At 53.4% G+C, this 26,009-nt stretch overlaps 1 protein-coding gene across 2 annotated transcripts in view; it reads left to right on the top strand.

The window, feature by feature from the left end:
* ERI3 (ERI1 exoribonuclease family member 3) overlaps positions 1–24,088 on the top strand; it is a 238,367-nt gene extending 214,279 nt beyond the window's left edge. For both annotated transcript variants that reach the window (XM_075286594.1, XM_075286595.1), the window contains exon 8: positions 21,565–24,088. In XM_075286594.1, the coding sequence (XP_075142695.1) occupies positions 21,565–21,647 (83 nt within the window). In that variant the 3' untranslated portion in view covers positions 21,648–24,088. The remainder of the gene's footprint in view (positions 1–21,564) is intronic.
* Positions 24,089–26,009: the final 1,921 nt, after the last annotated feature.

The following is a 26,009-nucleotide window of genomic DNA, read 5'->3' as shown; positions in this document are numbered from 1 at the left end:
GACAGTGCACAGTACTACTTCTCTTCTCCTGTATATAAGGACAGTGCACAGTACTACTTGTCTAGTCCTGTATATATGGACAGTGCACAGTACTACTTCTCTTCTCCTGTATATAAGGACAGTGCACAGTACTACTTCTCTAGTCCTGTATATATAGACAGTGCACAGTACTACTTCTCTAGTCCTGTATATAAGGACAGTGCACAGTACTACTTCTCTTCTCCTGTATATAAGGACAGTGCACAGTACTACTTCTCTTCTCCTGTATATAAGGACAGTGCACAGTACTACTTCTCTAGTCCTGTATATATAGACAGTGCACAGTACTACTTCTCTAGTCCTGTATATAAGGACAGTGCACAGTACTACTTCTCTTCTCCTGTATATAAGGACAGCGCACAGTACTACTTCTCTAGTCCTGTATATATAGACAGTGCACAGTACTACTTCTCTAGTCCTGTATATAAGGACAGTGCACAGTACTACTTCTCTTCTCCTGTATATATAGACAGTGCACAGTACTACTTCTCTAGTCCTGTATATATGGACAGTGCACAGTACCACTTCTCTAGTCCTGTATATATGGACAGTGCACAGTACTACTTCTCTAGTCCTGTATATATGGACAGTGCACAGTACTACTTCTCTAGTCCTGTATATAAGGACAGTGCACAGTACTACTTCTCTAGTCCTGTATATATAGACAGTGCACAGTACCAATTTTCTAGTCCTGTATATATGGAGGGAGCACAGTACTACTTCTCTTCTCCTGTATATAAGGACAGTGCACAGTACTACTTCTCTAGTCCTGTATATATAGACAGTGCACAGTACTACTTCTCTAGTCCTGTATATAAGGACAGTGCACAGTACTACTTCTCTTATCCTGTATATAAGGACAGTGCACAGTACCACTTGTCTAGTCCTGTATATATGGACAGTGCACAGTACTACTTCTCTAGTCCTGTATATATGGACAGTGCACAGTACTACTTCTCTTCTCCTGTATATAAGGACAGCGCACAGTACCACTTCTCTAGTCCTGTATATATGGACAGTGCACAGTACCACTTCTCTAGTCCTGTATATATGGACAGTGCACAGTACCACTTCTCTTCTCCTGTATATATGGACAGTGCACAGTACCACTTCTCTAATCCTGTATATACGGACAGTGCACAGTACTACTTCTCTTCTCCTGTATATATGGACAGTGCACAGTACTACTTCTCTTCTCCTGTATATATGGACAGTGCACAGTACCACTTCTCTAGTCCTGTATATATGGACAGTGCACAGTACTACTTCTCTAGTCCTGTATATATGGACAGTGCACAGTACTACTTCTCTAGTCCTGTATATATGGACAGTGCACAGTACTACTTCTCTAGTCCTGTATATATGGACAGCGCACAGTACTACTTCTCTAGTCCTGTATATATAGCCAGCGCACAGTACTACTTCTCTTCTCCTGTATATATAGACAGCGCACAGTACTACTTCCAAAACTTTTTTGATGTTCCGCTGATACAATATCTTAGTGATCACATGACTGTGTGAACATGGCGGCGGCGGCGGCGTTGGCGTCCTGTAGTAGATGTGCGGCCATATTACACTTGGTTCTTTTCTCCGCCGTTGGGTGATTTCCGCACATTCTGCGGCTGCGACTCCGCTCTTTGGTTGCCGCCATATCCTGCGCCGATCCTCAGATATATCAGCTGAGTTCTCATATTGATTGTTTTGGGCTCGCGCTTTTCTTGTTACGCGAGATCCCGTCTTATGGCGACTTCTGGACCCGCTGACGAATCTGCGTCGCTTTGTTTTCTGCCTCCGAGTTTTTGATTAGAGTTTATAAAATTGTCGTCCCCATCGCCGCCGCCATCGCTGTGTGTTATTCCATCAGTGGCCGCGGATTACATGGTAAAATCAATGAGGGGCTGTAATTGCGTATTAGCCGCGCCGTCCACCATTGTTATTTTATGGTAATTATAAGAAGAGTCTTCACCTCTCCGCTGATGGGAATCTGTCCGGAGAAGAGATTTAGTGAGCGACACGTCCAGGCCGCAGCGTGCGCTGTAATGTCATGGCCAGAGGAGGCGCAACCTATAGACACAGATATACAGCAGCGGGGGAGGGGCCATATAGGAACGGCGAGATGATAGAAGAGTATACAAAGCTTAGTACAACCTTACCTATCCTGTATATAGGGACAGTGCACAGTACTACTTCTCTAGTCCTGTATATATGGACAGTGCACAGTACCACTTCTCTAGTCCTGTATATATGGACAGTGCACAGTACCACTTCTCTAGTCCTGTATATATGGACAGTGCACAGTACTACTTCTCTAGTCCTGTATATAGGGACAGTGCACAGTACCACTTCTCTAGTCCTGTATATATGGACAGTGCACAGTACTACTTCTCTAGTCCTGTATATACGGACAGTGCACAGTACTACTTCTCTAGTCCTGTATATATGGACAGTGCACAGTACTACTTCTCTAGTCCTGTATATAGGGACAGTGCACAGTACCACTTCTCTAGTCCTGTATATATGGACAGTGCACAGTACCACTTCTCTAGTCCTGTATATACGGACAGTGCACAGTACTACTTCTCTAGTCCTGTATATATGGACAATGCACAGTACTACTTCTCTAGTCCTGTATATAGGGACAGTGCACAGTACCACTTCTCTAGTCCTGTATATATGGACAGTGCACAGTACTACTTCTCTTCTCCTATATATATATATACAGTGCACAGTACTACTTCTCTTCTCCTGTATATATGGACAGTGCACAGTACTACTTCTCTAGTCCTGTATATAGGGACAGTGCACAGTACCACTTCTCTAGTCCTGTATATATGGACAGTGCACAGTACTACTTCTCTAGTCCTGTATATATGGACAGTGCACAGTACTACTTCTCTAGTCCTGTATATAGGGACAGTGCACAGTACCACTTCTCTAGTCCTGTATATATGGACAGTGCACAGTACCACTTCTCTAGTCCTGTATATACGGACAGTGCACAGTACTACTTCTCTAGTCCTGTATATATGGACAGTGCACAGTACTACTTCTCTAGTCCTGTATATATGGACAGTGCACAGTACCACTTCTCTAGTCCTGTATATATGGACAGTGCACAGTACTACTTCTCTTCTCCTATATATATATATATACAGTGCACAGTACTACTTCTCTAGTCCTGTATATAGGGACAGTGCACAGTACCACTTCTCTAGTCCTGTATATATGGACAGTGCACAGTACTACTTCTCTTCTCCTGTATATATGGACAGTGCACAGTACTACTTCTCTAGTCCTGTATATAGGGACAGTGCACAGTACCACTTCTCTAGTCCTGTATATATGGACAGTGCACAGTACTACTTCTCTTCTCCTGTATATATGGACAGTGCACAGTACTACTTCTCTAGTCCTGTATATAGGGACAGTGCACAGTACCACTTCTCTAGTCCTGTATATATGGACAGTGCACAGTACTACTTCTCTAGTCCTGTATATATGGACAGTGCACAGTACTACTTCTCTAGTCCTGTATATAGGGACAGTGCACAGTACCACTTCTCTAGTCCTGTATATATGGACAGTGCACAGTACCACTTCTCTAGTCCTGTATATACGGACAGTGCACAGTACTACTTCTCTAGTCCTGTATATATGGACAGTGCACAGTACTACTTCTCTAGTCCTGTATATAGGGACAGTGCACAGTACCACTTCTCTAGTCCTGTATATATGGACAGTGCACAGTACTACTTCTCTAGTCCTGTATATACGGACAGTGCACAGTACTACTTCTCTAGTCCTGTATATATGGACAGTGCACAGTACCACTTCTCTAGTCCTGTATATAAGGACAGTGCACAGTACCACTTCTCTAGTCCTGTATATATGGACAGTGCACAGTACTACTTGTCTAGTCCTGTATATATGGACAGTGCACAGTACTACTTCTCTAGTCCTGTATATATGGACAGTGCACAGTACCACTTCTCTAGTCCTGTATATAAGGACAGTGCACAGTACCACTTCTCTAGCCCTGTATATATGGACAGTGCACAGTACTACTTCTCTTCTCCTGTATATATGGACAGTGCACAGTACCACTTCTCTCTTCCCCTGTATATATGGACAGTGCACAGTACTACTTCTCTTCTCCTGTATATATGGACAGTGCACAGTACCACTTCTCTCTTCCCCTGTATATAAGGACAGCGCACAGTACCACTTCTCTCTTCCCCTGTATATATGGACAGTGCACAGTACTACTTCTCTCTTCCCCTGTATATATGGACAGTGCACAGTACCACTTCTCTTCTCCTGTATATATGGACAGTGCACAGTACCACTTCTCTCTTCCCCTGTATATATGGACAGTGCACAGTACCACTTCTCTCTTCCCCTGTATATATGGACAGTGCACAGTACTACTTCTCTCTTCCCCTGTATATATGGACAGTGCACAGTACCACTTCTCTTCTCCTGTATATATGGACAGTGCACAGTACCACTTCTCTCTTCCCCTGTATATACGGACAGTGCACAGTACCACTTCTCTCTTCCCCTGTATATATGGACAGTGCACAGTACCACTTCTCTCTTCCCCTGTATATATGGACAGTGCACAGTACCACTTCTCTCTTCCCCTGTATATATGGACAGTGCACAGTATCACTTCTCTCTTCCCCTGTATATAAGGACAGTGCACAGTACCACTTCTCTCTTCCCCTGTATATATGGACAGTGCACAGTACTACTTCTCTTCTCCTGTATATATGGACAGTGCACAGTACCACTTCTCTCTTCCCCTGTATATAAGGACAGCGCACAGTACCACTTCTCTCTTCCCCTGTATATATGGACAGTGCACAGTACCACTTCTCTTCTCCTGTATATATGGACAGTGCACAGTACCACTTCTCTCTTCCCCTGTATATATGGACAGTGCACAGTACCACTTGTCTTCTCCTGTATATATGGACAGTGCACAGTACCACTTCTCTCTTCCCCTGTATATAAGGACAGCGCACAGTACTACTTCTCTACCCCTGTATATATGGACAGTGCACAGTATCACTTCTCTCTTCCCCTGTATATATGGACAGTGCACAGTATCACTTCTCTCTTCTCCTGTATATATGGACAGTGCACAGTACCACTTCTCTCTTCCCATATATAAGGACAGTGCACAGTACCACTTCTCCCTTCCCCTGTATATATGGACAGTGCACAGTACCACTTCTCTCTTCCCATATATAAGGACAGTGCACAGTATCACTTCTCTCTTCCCCTGTATATATGGACAGTGCACAGTACCACTTCTCTCTTCCCCTGTATATATGGACAGTGCACAGTACCACTTCTCTCTTCCCCTGTATATATGGACAGTGCACAGTACCACTTCTCTCTTCCCCTGTATATATGGACAGTGCACAGTACCACTTCTCTCTTCCCCTGTATATAAGGACAGCGCACAGTACTACTTCTCTACCCCTGTATATATGGACAGTGCACAGTACCACTTCTCTCTTCCCCTGTATATATGGACAGTGCACAGTACCACTTCTCTTCTCCTGTATATATGGACAGTGCACAGTACCACTTCTCTCTTCCCCTGTATATATGGACAGTGCACAGTACTACTTCTCTTCTCCTGTATATATGGACAGTGCACAGTACCACTTCTCTCTTCCCCTGTATATATGGACAGTGCACAGTACTACTTCTCTTCTCCTGTATATATGGACAGTGCACAGTACCACTTCTCTCTTCCCCTGTATATAAGGACAGCGCACAGTACCACTTCTCTCTTCCCCTGTATATAAGGACAGCGCACAGTACCACTTCTCTTCTCCTGTATATAAGGACAGTGCACAGTACTACTTCTCTAGTCCTGTATATACGGACAGTGCACAGTACCACTTCTCTCTTCCCCTGTATATATGGACAGTGCACAGTACCACTTCTCTCTTCCCCTGTATATATGGACAGTGCACAGTACCACTTCTCTTCTCCTGTATATAAGGACAGTGCACAGTACTACTTCTCTAGTCCTGTATATACGGACAGTGCACAGTACCACTTCTCTCTTCCCCTGTATATATGGACAGTGCACAGTACCACTTCTCTCTTCCCCTGTATATATGGACAGTGCACAGTACCACTTCTCTCTTCCCCTGTATATATGGACAGTGCACAGTACCACTTCTCTCTTCCCCTGTATATAAGGACAGTGCACAGTACCACTTCTCTCTTCCCCTGTATATATGGACAGTGCACAGTACCACTTCTCTCTTCCCCTGTATATATGGACAGTGCACAGTATCACTTCTCTCTTCCCCTGTATATAAGGACAGTGCACAGTACCACTTCTCTCTTCCCCTGTATATATGGACAGTGCACAGTACTACTTCTCTTCTCCTGTATATATGGACAGTGCACAGTACCACTTCTCTCTTCCCCTGTATATAAGGACAGCGCACAGTACCACTTCTCTCTTCCCCTGTATATATGGACAGTGCACAGTACCACTTCTCTTCTCCTGTATATATGGACAGTGCACAGTACCACTTCTCTCTTCCCCTGTATATATGGACAGTGCACAGTACTACTTCTCTTCTCCTGTATATATGGACAGTGCACAGTACCACTTCTCTCTTCCCCTGTATATATGGACAGTGCACAGTACTACTTCTCTTCTCCTGTATATATGGACAGTGCACAGTACCACTTCTCTCTTCCCCTGTATATAAGGACAGCGCACAGTACCACTTCTCTCTTCCCCTGTATATATGGACAGTGCACAGTACCACTTCTCTTCTCCTGTATATATGGACAGTGCACAGTACCACTTCTCTCTTCCCCTGTATATATGGACAGTGCACAGTACCACTTCTCTCTTCCCCTGTATATATGGACAGTGCACAGTACCACTTCTCTTCTCCTGTATATAAGGACAGTGCACAGTACTACTTCTCTAGTCCTGTATATACGGACAGTCCACAGTACCACTTCTCTCTTCCCCTGTATATATGGACAGTGCACAGTACCACTTCTCTCTTCCCCTGTATATATGGACAGTGCACAGTACCACTTCTCTCTTCCCCTGTATATATGGACAGTGCACAGTACCACTTCTCTCTTCCCCTGTATATATGGACAGTGCACAGTATCACTTCTCTCTTCCCCTGTATATAAGGACAGTGCACAGTACCACTTCTCTCTTCCCCTGTATATATGGACAGTGCACAGTACTACTTCTCTTCTCCTGTATATATGGACAGTGCACAGTACCACTTCTCTCTTCCCCTGTATATAAGGACAGCGCACAGTACCACTTCTCTCTTCCCCTGTATATATGGACAGTGCACAGTACCACTTCTCTTCTCCTGTATATATGGACAGTGCACAGTACCACTTCTCTCTTCCCCTGTATATATGGACAGTGCACAGTACCACTTCTCTCTTCCCCTGTATATATGGACAGTGCACAGTACCACTTGTCTTCTCCTGTATATATGGACAGTGCACAGTACCACTTCTCTCTTCCCCTGTATATAAGGACAGCGCACAGTACTACTTCTCTACCCCTGTATATATGGACAGTGCACAGTATCACTTCTCTCTTCCCCTGTATATATGGACAGTGCACAGTATCACTTCTCTCTTCTCCTGTATATATGGACAGTGCACAGTACCACTTCTCTCTTCCCATATATAAGGACAGTGCACAGTACCACTTCTCCCTTCCCCTGTATATATGGACAGTGCACAGTACCACTTCTCTCTTCCCATATATAAGGACAGTGCACAGTATCACTTCTCTCTTCCCCTGTATATATTTACAGTGCACAGTACCACTTCTCTCTTCCCCTGTATATATGGACAGTGCACAGTACCACTTCTCTCTTCCCCTGTATATATGGACAGTGCACAGTACCACTTCTCTCTTCCCCTGTATATATGGACAGTGCACAGTACCACTTCTCTCTTCCCCTGTATATAAGGACAGCGCACAGTACTACTTCTCTACCCCTGTATATATGGACAGTGCACAGTACCACTTCTCTCTTCCCCTGTATATATGGACAGTGCACAGTACTACTTCTCTTCTCCTGTATATAAGGACAGTGCACAGTACTACTTCTCTAGTCCTGTATATATGGACAGTGCACAGTACCACTTCTCTCTTCCCCTGTATATATGGACAGTGCACAGTACCACTTCTCTCTTCCCCTGTATATATGGACAGTGCACAGTATCACTTCTCTCTTCCCCTGTATATATGGACAGTGCACAGTACCACTTCTCTCTTCCCCTGTATATATGGACAGTGCACAGTACCACTTCTCTCTTCCCCTGTATATATGGACAGTGCACAGTACCACTTCTCTCTTCTCCTGTATATATGGACAGTGCACAGTACTACTTCTCTAGTCCTGTATATATGGACAGTGCACAGTACCACTTCTCTCTTCCCCTGTATATATGGACAGTGCACAGTACCACTTCTCTCTTCCCCTGTATATATGGACAGTGCACAGTACCACTTCTCTCTTCCCCTGTATATATGGACAGTGCACAGTACTACTTCTCTAGTCCTGTATATATGGACAGTGCACAGTACTACTTCTCTAGTCCTGTATATATGGACAGTGCACAGTACCACTTCTCTCTTCCCCTGTATATATGGACAGTGCACAGTACCACTTCTCTCTTCCCCTGTATATATGGACAGTGCACAGTACCACTTCTCTCTTCCCCTGTATATATGGACAGTGCACAGTACCACTTCTCTTCTCCTGTATATATGGACAGTGCACAGTACCACTTCTCTAGTTCTGTATATATGGACAGTGCACAGTACCACTTCTCTCTTCCCCTGTATATATGGACAGTGCACAGTACCACTTCTCTTCTCCTGTATATATGGACAGTGCACAGTACCACTTCTCTAGTTCTGTATATATGGACTGTGCACAGTACCACTTCTCTCTTCCCCTGTATATATGGACAGTGCACAGTACCACTTCTCTTCTCCTGTATATATGGACAGTGCACAGTACCACTTCTCTAGTTCTGTATATATGGACAGTGCACAGTACCACTTCTCTCTTCCCCTGTATATATGGACAGTGCACAGTACCACTTCTCTCTTCCCCTGTATATAAGGACAGCGCACAGTACCACTTCTCTCTTCCCCTGTATATATGGACAGTGCACAGTACCACTTCTCTTCTCCTGTATATATGGACAGTGCACAGTACCACTTCTCTTCCCCTGTATATATGGACAGTGCACAGTATCACTTCTCTCTTCTCCTGTATATATGGACAGTGCACAGTACCACTTCTCTCTTCCCATATATAAGGACAGTGCACAGTACCACTTCTCTCTTCCCCTGTATATATGGACAGTGCACAGTACCACTTCTCTCTTCCCATATATAAGGACAGTGCACAGTATCACTTCTCTCTTCCCCTGTATATATGGACAGTGCACAGTACTACTTCTCTAGTCCTGTATATAAGGACAGTGCACAGTACCACTTCTCTAGTCCTGTATATATGGACAGTGCACAGTACCACTTCTCTAGTCCTGTATATAAGGACAGTGCACAGTACCACTTCTCTAGTCCTGTATATATGGACAGTGCACAGTACCACTTCTCTAGTCCTGTATATATGGACAGTGCACAGTACTACTTCTCTCTTCCCCTGTATATATGGACAGTGCACAGTACCACTTCTCTTCTCCTGTATATATGGACAGTGCACAGTATCACTTCTCTCTTCCCCTGTATATATGGACAGTGCACAGTACTACTTCTCTAGTCCTGTATATATGGACAGTGCACAGTACTACTTCTCTAGTCCTGTATATATGGACAGTGCACAGTACTACTTCTCTAGTCCTGTATATAAGGACAGTGCGCAGTACCACTTCTCTAGTCCTGTATATATGGACAGTGCACAGTACCACTTCTCTAGTCCTGTATATAAGGACAGTGCACAGTACCACTTCTGATTACTGCAGATACAATGTATCAGTCCAGGCTCTTTAGATTACAGAAGATTGATCCAATTGTAACAACCCCTCTGCTGTGCGGTGATCAGAGCCTTGTTGTAGCTGCGGCCTGACTATAGCGAGTGCGCCGGCCCTTTAATGTCGCAGCTTTGCTGTCTCCCGGGAGGTTTGAGGGGCTGCAGATTTGTGACCTGTCACTGTTGTCGGTCTCCGAACCCCCCCCTCCCCCCCCCCCCCGGACAAGGGACAATTTGTGGTGTGAATTGATAAGATAATCCGTATAAAGTTGGCGTTGTCGCGGTGTGTTGCGGGCGCGGTATTGACGGCGCGGCGCTCTCTGCTCTATCGACCGCTGCCAGTTTGATGATATGGAAGTTCACGGCGGCTCTTTGTGTACAGGTCAGAGATGGTGTAATCCCCCGGACCCCGCTAATCCCCGCCACTCAGCAATTATACAGCGCGCCGATACACGAGAGACCGGAGCAGCGCCCTTCAGGACTACAGGAGAGCTCGGTGTCACATTGCTTGTAACTCAGCTTTTCAATATGCAGATAGTGAGTTCACAGCGAGGTGAGCACTGCCTGGTGCGGCCCCTCCCTCGGATCGCACGTCTCTGCAGATCTGTCCATTAGGAAGAGTTAATGTCGCTGCTCCCCCTTTGTCTGCTGCGGCCGGTGCGGTCTACGCCATGATGGCAGCCGCCAGTGCAGAGCGACGATCCCGCTGCTAAGTTATTGGGGACATAACCCCGTCCATTAGCGAAACATTGCTGAAATGAGTCTGCAGCGCAGGGAGTGGCCCCGGCCTTTGTGAGCATGTACGGGTGGCCCCGGGCACCGCAGCAGCTCTACGCTTAATTAAAACCACTCGCGTTTCCTGCAGGTGACCTTGGCAGACCCTCAGAGGTCGCGAGCTGCTGCTTCATGGGTGAAGTATGATGGCGGCTGTCCTAATGGGCGGGGGCAGGTGGGCTGTCATAGAAGAAGTCGCGAGGATCTTGTCCGCAGGTCGGTGACCCAATGACCGGGAAAGTTTCTCCATGTCCATTAATATGGCCGACGAGTAATTATAAGAAGAGAAGCTCTGGAGGACAAACTTCTGCCCTGACCAGTGAAATCCTGAGAGCGGTTTAGTTGGTGGAGGCCTGATCCTCGGTGTACGTTCTGTTGTCTATTCCATCATTTACCAGTAACGCTGCCGCCACCAGTCCTCCAGTGGTGTCACCCAGCTTTTTAAGAGTTCTGCCCCCCATTTCCTGATTGGGTGGCGTCATGTGCAGAGTCGCTTTTCTGCCTCCACCTTATTACATCATTTACAGCGTATATTCTTAGTGTATGTGGGGATGGTGTTATATACAGTGTGGTATCCTCGGCTCTGTGCTGGTCCTAGGACGCCCCTCCATGTCCGCGCTCCCCTCTGCTGTTAGCGCCTCTGTCCTAGGACGCCCCTCCATGTCTGCGCTCCCCTCTGTTGTTAGCGGCTCTGTCCTAGGACGCCCCTCCATGTCTGCGCTCCCCTCTGCTGTTAGCGCCTCTGTCCTAGGACGCCCCTCCATGTCTGCGCTCCCCTCTGCTGTTAGCGCCTCTGTCCTAGGACACCCCTCCATGTCTGCGTTCCCCTCTGTTGTTAGCGCCTCTGTCCTAGGACGCCCCTCCATGTCCGCGCTCCCCTCTGTTGTTGGCGCCTCTGTCCTAGGACGCCCCTCCATGTCCGCGCTCCACGCTGTTGTTAGCGGCTCTGTCCTAGGACGCCCCTCCATGTCCGCGTTCCCCTCTGCTGTTAGCGCCTCTGTCCTAGGACGCCCCTCCATGTCCGCGTTCCCCTCTGTTGTTAGCGCCTCTGTCCTAGGACGCCCCTCCATGTCCGCGTTCCCCTCTGTTGTAGGCGCCTCTGTCCTAGGACGCCCCTCCATGTCCGCGTTCCCCTCTGTCGTTAGCCCCTCTGTCCTAGGACGTCCCTCCATGTCCGCGCTCCCCTCTGTTGTTAGCGCCTCTGTCCTAGGACGCCCCTCCATGTCCGCACTCCCCTCCGTTGTTAGCGCCTCTGTCCTAGGACGTCCCTCCATGTCCGCGCTCCCCACCGTTGTTAGCGGCTCTGTCCTAGGACGCCCCTCCATGTCCGCGTTCCCCTCTGTCGTTAGCCCCTCTGTCCTAGGACGTCCCTCCATGTCTGCGCTCCCCTCTGTTGTTAGCGCCTCTGTCCTAGGACGTCCCTCCATGTCCGCGCTCCACGCTGTTGTTAGCGGCTCTGTCCTAGGACACCCCTCCATGTCCGCGCTCCCCTCTGTTGTTGGAGCCTCTGTCCTAGGACGTCCCTCCATGTCCGCGCTCCCCTGTGTTGTTAGCGGCTCTGTCCTAGGACGCCCCTCCATGTCTGCGCTCCCCTCTGTTGTTAGCGCCTCTGTCCTAGGACGCCCCTCCATGTCCGCACTCCCCTCCGTTGTTAGCGCCTCTGTCCTAGGACGTCCCTCCATGTCCGCGCTCCCCACCGTTGTTAGCGGCTCTGTCCTAGGACGCCCCTCCATGTCCGCGTTCCCCTCTGTCGTTAGCCCCTCTGTCCTAGGACGTCCCTCCATGTCTGCGCTCCCCTCTGTTGTTAGCGCCTCTGTCCTAGGACGTCCCTCCATGTCCGCGCTCCACGCTGTTGTTAGCGGCTCTGTCCTAGGACACCCCTCCATGTCCGCCCTCCCCTCTGTTGTTGGAGCCTCTGTCCTAGGACGTCCCTCCATGTCCGCGCTCCCCTGTGTTGTTAGCGGCTCTGTCCTAGGACGCCCCTCCATGTCTGCGCTCCCCTCTGTTGTTAGCGCCTCTGTCCTAGGACGTCCCTCCATGTCCGCGCTCCACGCTGTTGTTAGCGGCTCTGTCCTAGGACGCCCCTCCATGTCCGCGCTCCCCTCTGTTGTTGGAGCCTCTGTCCTAGGACGTCCCTCCATGTCCGCGCTCCCCTGTGTTGTTAGCGGCTCTGTCCTAGGACGCCCCTCCATGTCTGCGCTCCCCTCTGTTGTTAGCGCCTCTGTCCTAGGACGCCCCTCCATGTCCGCGCTCCCCTCTGTTGTTGGAGCCTCTGTCCTAGGACGCCCCTCCATGTCCGCGCTCCCCTCTGTTGTTGGAGCCTCTGTCCTAGGACGTCCCTCCATGTCTGCGCTCCCCTTAGTTGTTAGCGCCTCTGTCCTAGGACGCCCCTCCATGTCCACGCTCCCCTCTGTTGTTGGAGCCTCTGTCCTAGGACGCCCCTCCATGTCCACGCTCCCCTCTGTTGTTGGCGCCTCTGTCCTAGGACGCCCCTCCATGTCCGCACTCCTCTCTGTTGTTGGCGCCTCTGTCCTAGGATGCCCCTCCATGTCTGCGCTCCCCTCTGTTGTTAGCGCCTCTGTCCTAGGACGTCCCTCCATGTCCGCGCTCCACGCTGTTGTTAGCGGCTCTGTCCTAGGACGCCCCTCCATGTCCGCGCTCCCCTCTGTTGTTGGAGCCTCTGTCCTAGGATGTCCCTCCATGTCTGCGCTCCCCTTAGTTGTTAGCGCCTCTGTCCTAGGACGCCCCTCCATGTCCACGCTCCCCTCTGTTGTTGGAGCCTCTGTCCTAGGACGCCCCTCCATGTCCGCGCTCCCCTCTGTTGTTGGAGCCTCTGTCCTAGGACGTCCCTCCATGTCCGCGCTCCCCTGTGTTGTTGGAGCCTCTGTCCTAGGACGTCCCTCCATGTCCGCGCTCCCCTGTGTTGTTAGCGGCTCTGTCCTAGGACGCCCCTCCATGTCCGCGCTCCACGCTGTTGTTAGCGGCTCTGTCCTAGGACGCCCCTCCATGTCCGCGCTCCACGCTGTTGTTAGCGGCTCTGTCCTAGGACGCCCCTCCATGTCCGCGCTCCCCTCTGTTGTTGGAGCCTCTGTCCTAGGACGCCCCTCCATGTCCGCGCTCCCCTCTGTTGTTGGAGCCTCTGTCCTAGGACGTCCCTCCATGTCCGCGCTCCCCTGTGTTGTTAGCGGCTCTGTCCTAGGACGTCCCCCCATGTCCGCACTCCACGCTGTTGTTAGCGGCTCTGTCCTAGGACGCCCCTCCATGTCCGCGCTCCCCTCTGTTGTTGGAGCCTCTGTCCTAGGATGTCCCTCCATGTCTGCGCTCCCCTTAGTTGTTAGCGCCTCTGTCCTAGGACGCCCCTCCATGTCCACGCTCCCCTCTGTTGTTGGAGCCTCTGTCCTAGGACGCCCCTCCATGTCCACGCTCCCCTCTGTTGTTGGCGCCTCTGTCCTAGAACGCCCCTCCATGTCCACGCTCCCCTCTGTTGTTGGAGCCTCTGTCCTAGGACGCCCCTCCATGTCCACGCTCCCCTCTGTTGTTGGCGCCTCTGTCCTAGGACGCCCCTCCATGTCCGCACTCCTCTCTGTTGTTGGCGCCTCTGTCCTAGAACGCCCCTCCATGTCCACGCTCCCCTCTGTTGTTGGCGCCTCTGTCCTAGGACGCCCCTCCATGTCTGCGCTCCCCTCTGTTGTTAGCGCCTCTGTCCTAGGACGTCCCTCCATGTCCGCGCTCCACGCTGTTGTTAGCGGCTCTGTCCTAGGACGCCCCTCCATGTCCGCGCTCCCCTCTGTTGTTGGAGCCTCTGTCCTAGGACGTCCCTCCATGTCCGCGCTCCCCTGTGTTGTTAGCGGCTCTGTCCTAGGACGCCCCTCCATGTCTGCGCTCCCCTCTGTTGTTAGCGCCTCTGTCCTAGGACGCCCCTCCATGTCCGCGCTCCCCTCTGTTGTTGGAGCCTCTGTCCTAGGACGCCCCTCCATGTCCGCGCTCCCCTCTGTTGTTGGAGCCTCTGTCCTAGGACGTCCCTCCATGTCTGCGCTCCCCTTAGTTGTTAGCGCCTCTGTCCTAGGACGCCCCTCCATGTCCACGCTCCCCTCTGTTGTTGGAGCCTCTGTCCTAGGACGCCCCTCCATGTCCACGCTCCCCTCTGTTGTTGGCGCCTCTGTCCTAGGACGCCCCTCCATGTCCGCACTCCTCTCTGTTGTTGGCGCCTCTGTCCTAGGATGCCCCTCCATGTCTGCGCTCCCCTCTGTTGTTAGCGCCTCTGTCCTAGGACGTCCCTCCATGTCCGCGCTCCACGCTGTTGTTAGCGGCTCTGTCCTAGGACGCCCCTCCATGTCCGCGCTCCCCTCTGTTGTTGGAGCCTCTGTCCTAGGATGTCCCTCCATGTCTGCGCTCCCCTTAGTTGTTAGCGCCTCTGTCCTAGGACGCCCCTCCATGTCCACGCTCCCCTCTGTTGTTGGAGCCTCTGTCCTAGGACGCCCCTCCATGTCCGCGCTCCCCTCTGTTGTTGGAGCCTCTGTCCTAGGACGTCCCTCCATGTCCGCGCTCCCCTGTGTTGTTGGAGCCTCTGTCCTAGGACGTCCCTCCATGTCCGCGCTCCCCTGTGTTGTTAGCGGCTCTGTCCTAGGACGCCCCTCCATGTCCGCGCTCCACGCTGTTGTTAGCGGCTCTGTCCTAGGACGCCCCTCCATGTCCGCGCTCCACGCTGTTGTTAGCGGCTCTGTCCTAGGACGCCCCTCCATGTCCGCGCTCCCCTCTGTTGTTGGAGCCTCTGTCCTAGGACGCCCCTCCATGTCCGCGCTCCCCTCTGTTGTTGGAGCCTCTGTCCTAGGACGTCCCTCCATGTCCGCGCTCCCCTGTGTTGTTAGCGGCTCTGTCCTAGGACGTCCCCCCATGTCCGCACTCCACGCTGTTGTTAGCGGCTCTGTCCTAGGACGCCCCTCCATGTCCGCGCTCCCCTCTGTTGTTGGAGCCTCTGTCCTAGGATGTCCCTCCATGTCTGCGCTCCCCTTAGTTGTTAGCGCCTCTGTCCTAGGACGCCCCTCCATGTCCACGCTCCCCTCTGTTGTTGGAGCCTCTGTCCTAGGACGCCCCTCCATGTCCACGCTCCCCTCTGTTGTTGGCGCCTCTGTCCTAGAACGCCCCTCCATGTCCACGCTCCCCTCTGTTGTTGGAGCCTCTGTCCTAGGACGCCCCTCCATGTCCACGCTCCCCTCTGTTGTTGGCGCCTCTGTCCTAGGACGCCCCTCCATGTCCGCACTCCTCTCTGTTGTTGGCGCCTCTGTCCTAGAACGCCCCTCCATGTCCACGCTCCCCTCTGTTGTTGGCGCCTCTGTCCTAGGACGCCCCTCCATGTCTGCGCTCCCCTCTGTTGTTAGCGCCTCTGTCCTAGGACGTCCCTCCATGTCCGCGCTCCACGCTGTTGTTAGCGGCTCTGTCCTAGGACGTCCCTCCATGTCCGCGCTCCCCTCTGTTGTTGGAGCCTCTGTCCTAGGACGCCCCTCCATGTCTGCGCTCCCCTTAGTTGTTAGCGCCTCTGTCCTAGGACGCCCCTCCATGTCCGCGCTCCACGCTGTTGTTAGCGGCTCTGTCCTAGGACGTCCCTCCATGTCCGCGCTCCCCTTAGTTGTTGGAGCCTCTGTCCTAGGACGCCCCTCCATGTCCGCGCTCCCCTCTGTTGTTGGAGCCTCTGTCCTAGGACGCCCCTCCATGTCTGCGCTCCCCTTAGTTGTTAGCGCCTCTGTCCTAGGACGCCCCTCCATGTCCGCGCTCCACGCTGTTGTTAGCGGCTCTGTCCTAGGACGTCCCTCCATGTCCGCGCTCCCCTTAGTTGTTGGAGCCTCTGTCCTAGGATGTCCCTCCATGTCCGCGCTCCCCTGTGTTGTTGGAGCCTCTGTCCTAGGACGCCCCTCCATGTCCGCGCTCCCCTTAGTTGTTAGTTCCTCTGTCCTAGGACGCCCCTCCATGTCCGCGCTCCCCTCTGTTGTTGTAGCCTCTGTCCTAGGACGTCCCTCCATGTCCGCGCTCCCCTGTGTTGTTAGCGGCTCTGTCCTAGGACGCCCCTCCATGTCTGCGCTCCCCTCTGTTGTTAGCGCCTCTGTCCTAGGACGCCCCTCCATGTCCGCGCTCCCCTCTGTTGTTGGAGCCTCTGTCCTAGGACGCCCCTCCATGTCCGCGCTCCCCTCTGTTGTTGGAGCCTCTGTCCTAGGACGTCCCTCCATGTCTGCGCTCCCCTTAGTTGTTAGCGCCTCTGTCCTAGGACGCCCCTCCATGTCCACGCTCCCCTCTGTTGTTGGAGCCTCTGTCCTAGGACGCCCCTCCATGTCCACGCTCCCCTCTGTTGTTGGCGCCTCTGTCCTAGGACGCCCCTCCATGTCCGCACTCCTCTCTGTTGTTGGCGCCTCTGTCCTAGGATGCCCCTCCATGTCTGCGCTCCCCTCTGTTGTTAGCGCCTCTGTCCTAGGACGTCCCTCCATGTCCGCGCTCCACGCTGTTGTTAGCGGCTCTGTCCTAGGACGCCCCTCCATGTCCGCGCTCCCCTCTGTTGTTGGAGCCTCTGTCCTAGGATGTCCCTCCATGTCTGCGCTCCCCTTAGTTGTTAGCGCCTCTGTCCTAGGACGCCCCTCCATGTCCACGCTCCCCTCTGTTGTTGGAGCCTCTGTCCTAGGACGCCCCTCCATGTCCGCGCTCCCCTCTGTTGTTGGAGCCTCTGTCCTAGGACGTCCCTCCATGTCCGCGCTCCCCTGTGTTGTTGGAGCCTCTGTCCTAGGACGTCCCTCCATGTCCGCGCTCCCCTGTGTTGTTAGCGGCTCTGTCCTAGGACGCCCCTCCATGTCCGCGCTCCACGCTGTTGTTAGCGGCTCTGTCCTAGGACGCCCCTCCATGTCCGCGCTCCACGCTGTTGTTAGCGGCTCTGTCCTAGGACGCCCCTCCATGTCCGCGCTCCCCTCTGTTGTTGGAGCCTCTGTCCTAGGACGCCCCTCCATGTCCGCGCTCCCCTCTGTTGTTGGAGCCTCTGTCCTAGGACGTCCCTCCATGTCCGCGCTCCCCTGTGTTGTTAGCGGCTCTGTCCTAGGACGCCCCTCCATGTCTGCGCTCCCCTCTGTTGTTAGCGCCTCTGTCCTAGGACGTCCCCCCATGTCCGCACTCCACGCTGTTGTTAGCGGCTCTGTCCTAGGACGCCCCTCCATGTCCGCGCTCCCCTCTGTTGTTGGAGCCTCTGTCCTAGGATGTCCCTCCATGTCTGCGCTCCCCTTAGTTGTTAGCGCCTCTGTCCTAGGACGCCCCTCCATGTCCACGCTCCCCTCTGTTGTTGGAGCCTCTGTCCTAGGACGCCCCTCCATGTCCACGCTCCCCTCTGTTGTTGGCGCCTCTGTCCTAGGACGCCCCTCCATGTCCGCACTCCTCTCTGTTGTTGGCGCCTCTGTCCTAGAACGCCCCTCCATGTCCACGCTCCCCTCTGTTGTTGGCGCCTCTGTCCTAGGACGCCCCTCCATGTCTGCGCTCCCCTCTGTTGTTAGCGCCTCTGTCCTAGGACGTCCCTCCATGTCCGCGCTCCACGCTGTTGTTAGCGGCTCTGTCCTAGGACGTCCCTCCATGTCCGCGCTCCCCTCTGTTGTTGGAGCCTCTGTCCTAGGACGCCCCTCCATGTCTGCGCTCCCCTTAGTTGTTAGCGCCTCTGTCCTAGGACGCCCCTCCATGTCCGCGCTCCACGCTGTTGTTAGCGGCTCTGTCCTAGGACGTCCCTCCATGTCCGCGCTCCCCTTAGTTGTTGGAGCCTCTGTCCTAGGACGCCCCTCCATGTCCGCGCTCCCCTCTGTTGTTGGAGCCTCTGTCCTAGGACGCCCCTCCATGTCTGCGCTCCCCTTAGTTGTTAGCGCCTCTGTCCTAGGACGCCCCTCCATGTCCGCGCTCCACGCTGTTGTTAGCGGCTCTGTCCTAGGACGTCCCTCCATGTCCGCGCTCCCCTTAGTTGTTGGAGCCTCTGTCCTAGGATGTCCCTCCATGTCCGCGCTCCCCTGTGTTGTTGGAGCCTCTGTCCTAGGACGCCCCTCCATGTCCGCGCTCCCCTTAGTTGTTAGTTCCTCTGTCCTAGGACGCCCCTCCATGTCCGCGCTCCCCTCTGTTGTTGTAGCCTCTGTCCTAGGACGTCCCTCCATGTCCGCGCTCCCCTTAGTTGTTAGTTCCTCTGTCCTAGGACGCCCCTCCATGTCCGCGCTCCCCTCTGTTGTTGTAGCCTCTGTCCTAGGACGCCCCTCCATGTCCGCGCTCCCCTCTGTTGTTGTAGCCTCTGTCCTAGGACGCCCCTCCATGTCCGCGCTCCACGCTGTTGTTAGCGGCTCTGTCCTAGGACGTCCCTCCATGTCCGCGCTCCCCTTAGTTGTTGGAGCCTCTGTCCTAGGATGTCCCTCCATGTCCGCGCTCCCCTGTGTTGTTGGAGCCTCTGTCCTAGGACGCCCCTCCATGTCCGCGCTCCCCTTAGTTGTTAGTTCCTCGTCCTAGGACGCCCCTCCATGTCCGCGCTCCCCTCTGTTGTTAGCGCCTCTGTCCTAGGACGCCCCTCCATGTCCGCGCTCCACGCTGTTGTTGTAGCCTCTGTCCTAGGATGTCCCTCCATGTCCGCGCTCCCCTCTGTTGTTGTAGCCTCTGTCCTAGGACGCCCCTCCATGTCCGCGCTCCCCTTAGTTGTTAGTTCCTCGTCCTAGGACGCCCCTCCATGTCCGCGCTCCCCTCTGTTGTTAGCGCCTCTGTCCTAGGACGCCCCTCCATGTCCGCGCTCCCCTCTGTTGTTGGAGCCTCTGTCCTAGGACGCCCCTCCATGTCTGCGCTCCCCTTAGTTGTTGGCGCCTCTGTCCTAGGACGCCCCTCCATGTCCGCGCTCCCCTGTGTTGTTGGAGCCTCTGTCCTAGGATGTCCCTCCATGTCTGCGCTCCCCTTAGTTGTTGGCGCCTCTGTCCTAGGACGCCCCTCCATGTCCGCGCTCCCCTGTGTTGTTGGAGCCTCTGTCCTAGGATGTCCCTCCATGTCTGCGCTCCCCTTAGTTGTTGGCGCCTCTGTCCTAGGACGCCCCTCCATGTCCGCGCTCCCCTTAGTTGTTAGTTCCTCTGTCCTAGGACGCCCCTCCATGTCCGCGCTCCACGCTGTTGTTGTAGCCTCTGTCCTAGGATGTCCCTCCATGTCCGCGCTCCCCTTAGTTGTTAGTTCCTCTGTCCTAGGACGCCCCTCCATGTCCGCGCTCCACGCTGTTGTTGTAGCCTCTGTCCTAGGATGTCCCTCCATGTCCGCGCTCCCCTTAGTTGTTAGTTCCTCTGTCCTAGGACGCCCCTCCATGTCCGCGCTCCACGCTGTTGTTGTAGCCTCTGTCCTAGGATGTCCCTCCATGTCCGCGCTCCCCTTAGTTGTTGGAGCCTCTGTCCTAGGACGCCCCTCCATGTCCGCGCTCCCCTCTGTTGTTGTAGCCTCTGTCCTAGGATGTCCCTCCATGTCCGCGCTCCCCTTAGTTGTTAGTTCCTCGTCCTAGGACGCCCCTCCATGTCTGCGCTCCACGCTGTTGTTAGCGCTTCTCTCCTGCTCGCAGACAGCACCGGAGCCTCAGCGACAGTGAAATATGGCGGCAATTAGCCCGGATACAGTTCAATTATGATAAACAGGCCGCGCACCCTTTATACTGTGATTAAGAGGCCCCGGCGTGATAGAGAGACCTAATCCCACATTATTACGGCCCGGCCTGATTATAACGCGCTCGGCAGCTTTACAGGACGAGATGGATGTCAAGTCTTCTTTATCATTTACACATCACTAGGAATACGGCCGTCCTTCCAGCGCACATCCATCCTCATTGCGTTCGCCGCCCTCCTCCCCGTACCAGGGCACTGCCACATGCAAGTTGGCAAAGTCACCCTTACGGTAACAGCTTGATAAATGGCCGCAGTGTAATGAAATGGAGACATCAAAGCGCGGGGGCGAGGAAGAAAAAGCGTTAATCCGACACGACGCAGCTGTCCCACGACGGAGGGGAGAAGGAAGAAGGATGGCCGTCCCTGCCGTGTGCTGTCAAGGGAGAAATTACACATTTACTTTTGCTTTTTCTTAAGGAGACGGATCTCATAGATCAAAACCCCGATTTACAAGCCAATTTCCAACATGAAATATAGACAGCACGAATCAATTTAACGTCGTCCTGCCCCCCATTGTATTAACCCTTCATTGGCAGCACCACGTAACGAGACGTTCCTTACCAGCAGAGCTTCATTAGGGTTGGGGGGCCCGGTGCAGAGCGTTATGGGGGCCGTGGCTGTAAATCTCGCAGAATGTTCTAGAATGATGTCTGAGATGATAGAAAATAATAGACAATTGTTAGTCATGTGATCAGCCATTTCCCAACTGGTGAGATAATAGAATTTCCTCGACACCTTGTACAAGTCTGACAATCGCCCTCGGGGTTCTGGCAATGCTGGTTCCATGATGATGATGATGATGATGAATGGGCCCCGGGGCCTCCCTTACTGTTTCCTCTGCTCCCTGCTGGATAGACTGCTCAGGCCTGTACAGAGAGACATCTCTAGGGTTCCGCATGGGCGTATCCCATTGACACAGCCAGACCTGACGAATCAATCCTACAGGGAGCAGAACACGTGTTGCAGAGGATTTACAGGTTGTGGCCCTCGTACGCTCCTCGCACTCTCTGACGCGTTTCTTCTTCTCTCCACAGACGACTGCAGGAACATCGCTAACATCATGAAGACTCTTGCTCACCGAGGCTTCATCTTCAAGCAGACCTCCAGGCGCATCTAATGCAGTGGGGGAGCCGGGCTGCGGGTGGGAGTGGGGGCAGGAGGCTGCATGTAGCTCTTTCCTTACTGCGTCCACTTGGGTGGACAGATCAGATCCAGGACATTAGGTGGAGGAGGACGACACATTGTAACGGACTGACCTCTAATGTGAGAATGGAGCCATCGCTGTATATACCACCACCACGATCTGTCACACTCCATCCGCTCTTCCCCGACAGTAACTTCTCCACCCACATCCCCCCCCCCCCATGTCTTTCCCGGGTGTCCTGGGAAGGCTTATTAGACAACGACCCCCATCATCCGGACGGCTGAGATTCGACACTCAAGCGTTTTGTCCCAGCGAGGAAAACGAGAATTTACAGTAGACGGAAAGGTTGATGATTGGAGCTGGCGGAGCGGCGTTATTAACCGTGTGTGCGTATTTGAAGATGCTCCGCCCACAATGGTGTAAAGGCATGTGATAGGAGGAGCAGCAGAGTGACACAGCGCCAGTGCAGAGCCCTGAGCTCCACCCGCAAGCTTCTAGATCGCGGGCTCCGGCCGCTCCGGTACTTATACAGAGGGTAAAGTTCTGCAGCTTTGTAATGGTGGAGACCTGAAGGTTCTCACAGCTGAGGGAGCGTTACAGTGTTACAGTCCAGGACAGTTCACTTCACTGATACAAAGTAACAAACCCTCAGCCGTGCGCACTGAACGGACATGAAAAATCAGTAAAACCGCGCAAAACGGAAATGAGTGAGATTAGAAAGTTGCAGAACATTACCGGGAAGTTTCCAGATAATGACCCCCCCCCCCCATCCCTTAACCGAAGGCCTAGAGGGGGAGGGGCCCATCATCCCGCGCACACTGCTCTTTAGAGAGCCGGCTGCAGCGGGAGGTCTCGGCTATCCGTATCGTTGCGTTTGTTCAGACTTTTTCTGCTTCATTGACAGAATAATAAACAATCGCTGCGATTCACATTCTGCAGTTTTCCCATTTCCATGGCGTTTGTTGAGACTTCGGAAAGCGAATGTTGTGGCCCCTCATATCAGCCAATCAGAGGCCAGCCTTCATTCGCAATGCTTTGGAAAAATGTAACGGGTGCTGCGATTGGTTGGGCGAGGAGGCGTCTACTGAAGGCCTGTAGTGAGGGCGGCGACAGACACAGCGAGAGCCTCGGATGGCTGTAAAGGCTGCATAGTGGCGCAGATCTACCGCACACGTGGCGCAGCTCTACCGTACATAACACGTGGCGCAGCTCTACCGTACATAACACGTGGCGCAGCTCTAACAACACACATGCTACAGTTCTACCGCACACGTGGCACAGCTCTACCATACATAACACGTGGCGCAGCTCTAACACACGTGCTACAGTTCTACCGCACACGTGGCACAGCTCTACCATACATAACACGTGGCGCAGCTCTACCGTACATAACACGTGGCGCAGCTCTAACAACACACATGCTACAGTTCTACCGCACACGTGGCACAGCTCTACCGTACATAACACGGGGCGCAGCTCTAACACACGTGCTACAGTTCTACCGCACACGTGGCACAGCTCTACCATACATAACACGTGGCACAGCTCTACCATACATAACACGGGGCGCAGCTCTAACAACACACGTGCTACAGTTCTACCGCACACGTGGCACAGCTCTACCATACATAACACGTGGCGCAGCTCTACCGTACATAACACGTGGCGCAGCTCTAACACACGTGCTACAGTTCTACCGCACACGTGGCACAGCTCTACCATACATAACAGGTGGCGCAGCCCTACTGTATACGTGGCGCAGCTCTACAACACACATGGCACAGCATTACACACGTGGCGCATATTCTCTGCGGTCGCCATTACAGTGTATATATGAGTTGTCACCCAGCTTACCCAGACTCCTGAATGGAAAATCTGCTCAACTATGTAATGACACATTTCTCTGCCACATACTACAGCATAAAGAGGCAGAATAGCCATTCAGGTTTCTAGGAAAGCTGGGTGACAACCGTTTTTACAGCTGTAATGGTGGCCATACTGGTAGCCACCCAGCTTTCCTAGACCTAGAAAAACGACTTAATAAAATGAACACCTTGACTGGAGAAAACTGCAGAGTTACCGCGTCAGCGCTGTCTGAACAGTAACGATAATGATGGCGTCTGCGGTTTTTCACTCGGCGCTGTGTCCGGTTTTGCATCTCAGTCCAAACGTTTCATCTTATTTACCTGGAAGGGGCTGCGCAGGTTTGATATCGGCCCTTCTTCCGTGACCGTTCATTCATCATAAGCCTCCTGCCCCTGACTCGGATGTGGCGTCACGGCGTACCACTGAAATACAGGAGCGTCCGGACGCGGTTACATCACATGCACGGCGGAGGGCGTCGCTCCAGTCATGTGACAATAATAAATGAACAAAATAAAACAAGAAAAATAAAAAGAAGTGAAATTAATAAATCGCGTGCGTCTCATCTCTGCCGCCTCCATGTGGTCTCCCTTCCCCCGATGGTGATCGCCATTATTTTTTTTTAAATGTAGATTGTTAACCCCCCCCCCTCGGAGCCCAGGAAAGGACACCTCCAGGTTGTGAGCCCCGAACCTGCCCTGTCCGCCATGACAGCCCAACATCCAATTGTACAGAAAGACGGCAGGAAAACATATGGGCCTAGGCCGCAAAGGTCAGGACCCACAGTCTCCAGCCGCAGTGGAAACAGTCAGCAGGGTGAGTAAAGACTGTAATTGTCCCAGCACATGTCAGAACGGCAAAACTACCCCAGATGGTGCTGCCTTGTGCCCTCCTCCAGGCTCAGCATCTTCTCCAGGCTCAGCGCCGTCTTCTCCAGGCTCAACGTCTTCTCCTCCAGGCTCAGCGCCTTCTCCTCCAGGCTCAGCGCCTTCTCCTCCAGGCTCAGCGCCTTCTCCTCCAGGCTCAGCGTCTTCTCCAGGCTCAACGTCTTCTCCTCCAGGCTCAGCGTCTTCTCCTCCAGGCTCAGCGTCTTCTCCTCCAGGCTCAGCGCCTTCTCCTCCAGGCTCAGCGCCTTCTCCTCCAGGCTCAGCGCCTTCTCCTCCAGGCTCAGCGCCTTCTCCTCCAGGCTCAGCGCCTTCTCCTCCAGGCTCAGCGTCTTCTTCAGGCTCAACGTCTTCTCCAGGCTCAGCGCCTTCTCCTCCAGGCTCAGCGCCTTCTCCTCAATGCCCAGCATCTTCTCCAGGCTCAGCGCCTTCTCCTCCAGGCTCAGCGCCTTCTCCTCAATGCCCAGCATCTTCTCCAGGCTCAGCGCCTTCTCCTCCAGGCTCAGCGCCTTCTCCTCCAGGCTCAGCGCCTTCTCCTCCAGGCTCAACGCCTTCTCCTCCAGGCTCAGCGCCTTCTCCTCCAGGCTCAGCGCCTTCTCCTCCAGGCTCAGCGCCTTCTCCTCAATGCCCAGCATCTTCTCCAGGCTCAGCGCCTTCTCCTCAATGCCCAGCATCTTCTCCAGGCTCAGCGCCTTCTCCTCAATGCCCAGCATCTCCTCCAGGCTCAGCATCTCCTCCAGGCTCAACGTCTTCTCCTCCAGGCTCAGCGTCTTCTCCTCCAGGCTCAGCGTCTTCTCCTCCAGGCTCAGCGCCTTCTCCTCAATGCCCAGCATCTTCTCCAGGCTCAGCGCCTTCTCCTCCAGGCTCAGCGCCTTCTCCTCCAGGCTCAGCGCCTTCTCCTCCAGGCTCAGCGCCTTCTCCTCCAGGCTCAGCGCCTTCTCCTCCAGGCTCAGCGCCTTCTCCTCAATGCCCAGCGCCTTCTCCTCAATGCCCAGCATCTTCTCCTCAATGCCCAGCATCTTCTCCAGGCTCAGCGTCTTCTCCTCCAGGCTGAGCATCTCCTCCAGGCTCAACGTCTTCTCCAGGCTCAGCGCCTTCTCCTCCAGGCTCAGCGTCTTCTCCTCCAGGCTCAGCGTCTTCTCCTCCAGGCTCAGCGTCTTCTCCTCCAGGCTCAGCGTCTTCTCCTCCAGGCTCAGCGCCTTCTCTTCCAGGCTCAGCGCCTTCTCCTCAATGCCCAGCATCTCCTCCAGGCTCAGCGCCATCTCCTCCAGGCTCAGCGCCTTCTCCTCCAGGCTCAGCGTCTTCTTCAGGCTCAGCGCCTTCTCCTCAATGCCCATCATCTTCTCCTCCAGGCTCAGCATCTCCTCCAGGCTCAGCGTCTTCTCCTCCATCCAGGCTCAGCGTCTTCTCCATCCAGGCTCAGCGCCTTCTCCTCAATGCCCAGCATCTCCTCCAAGCTCAGCGCCTTCTCCTCCAGGCTCAGCGCCTTCTCCTCAATGCCCAGTATCTTCTCCAGGCTCAGCGCCTTCTCCTCCAGGCTCAGCGCCTTCTCCTCAATGCCCAGCATCTTCTCCAGGCTCAGCGCCTT

The sequence above is a fragment of the Leptodactylus fuscus genome, chromosome 9 (assembly GCF_031893055.1).
Source record: "Leptodactylus fuscus isolate aLepFus1 chromosome 9, aLepFus1.hap2, whole genome shotgun sequence".
Taxonomy (NCBI): Eukaryota; Metazoa; Chordata; class Amphibia; order Anura; family Leptodactylidae; genus Leptodactylus; species Leptodactylus fuscus.
The sequence above is the reverse complement of the archived record's forward strand: the minus strand, read 5'-3'. Positions and strand labels throughout refer to the sequence as shown.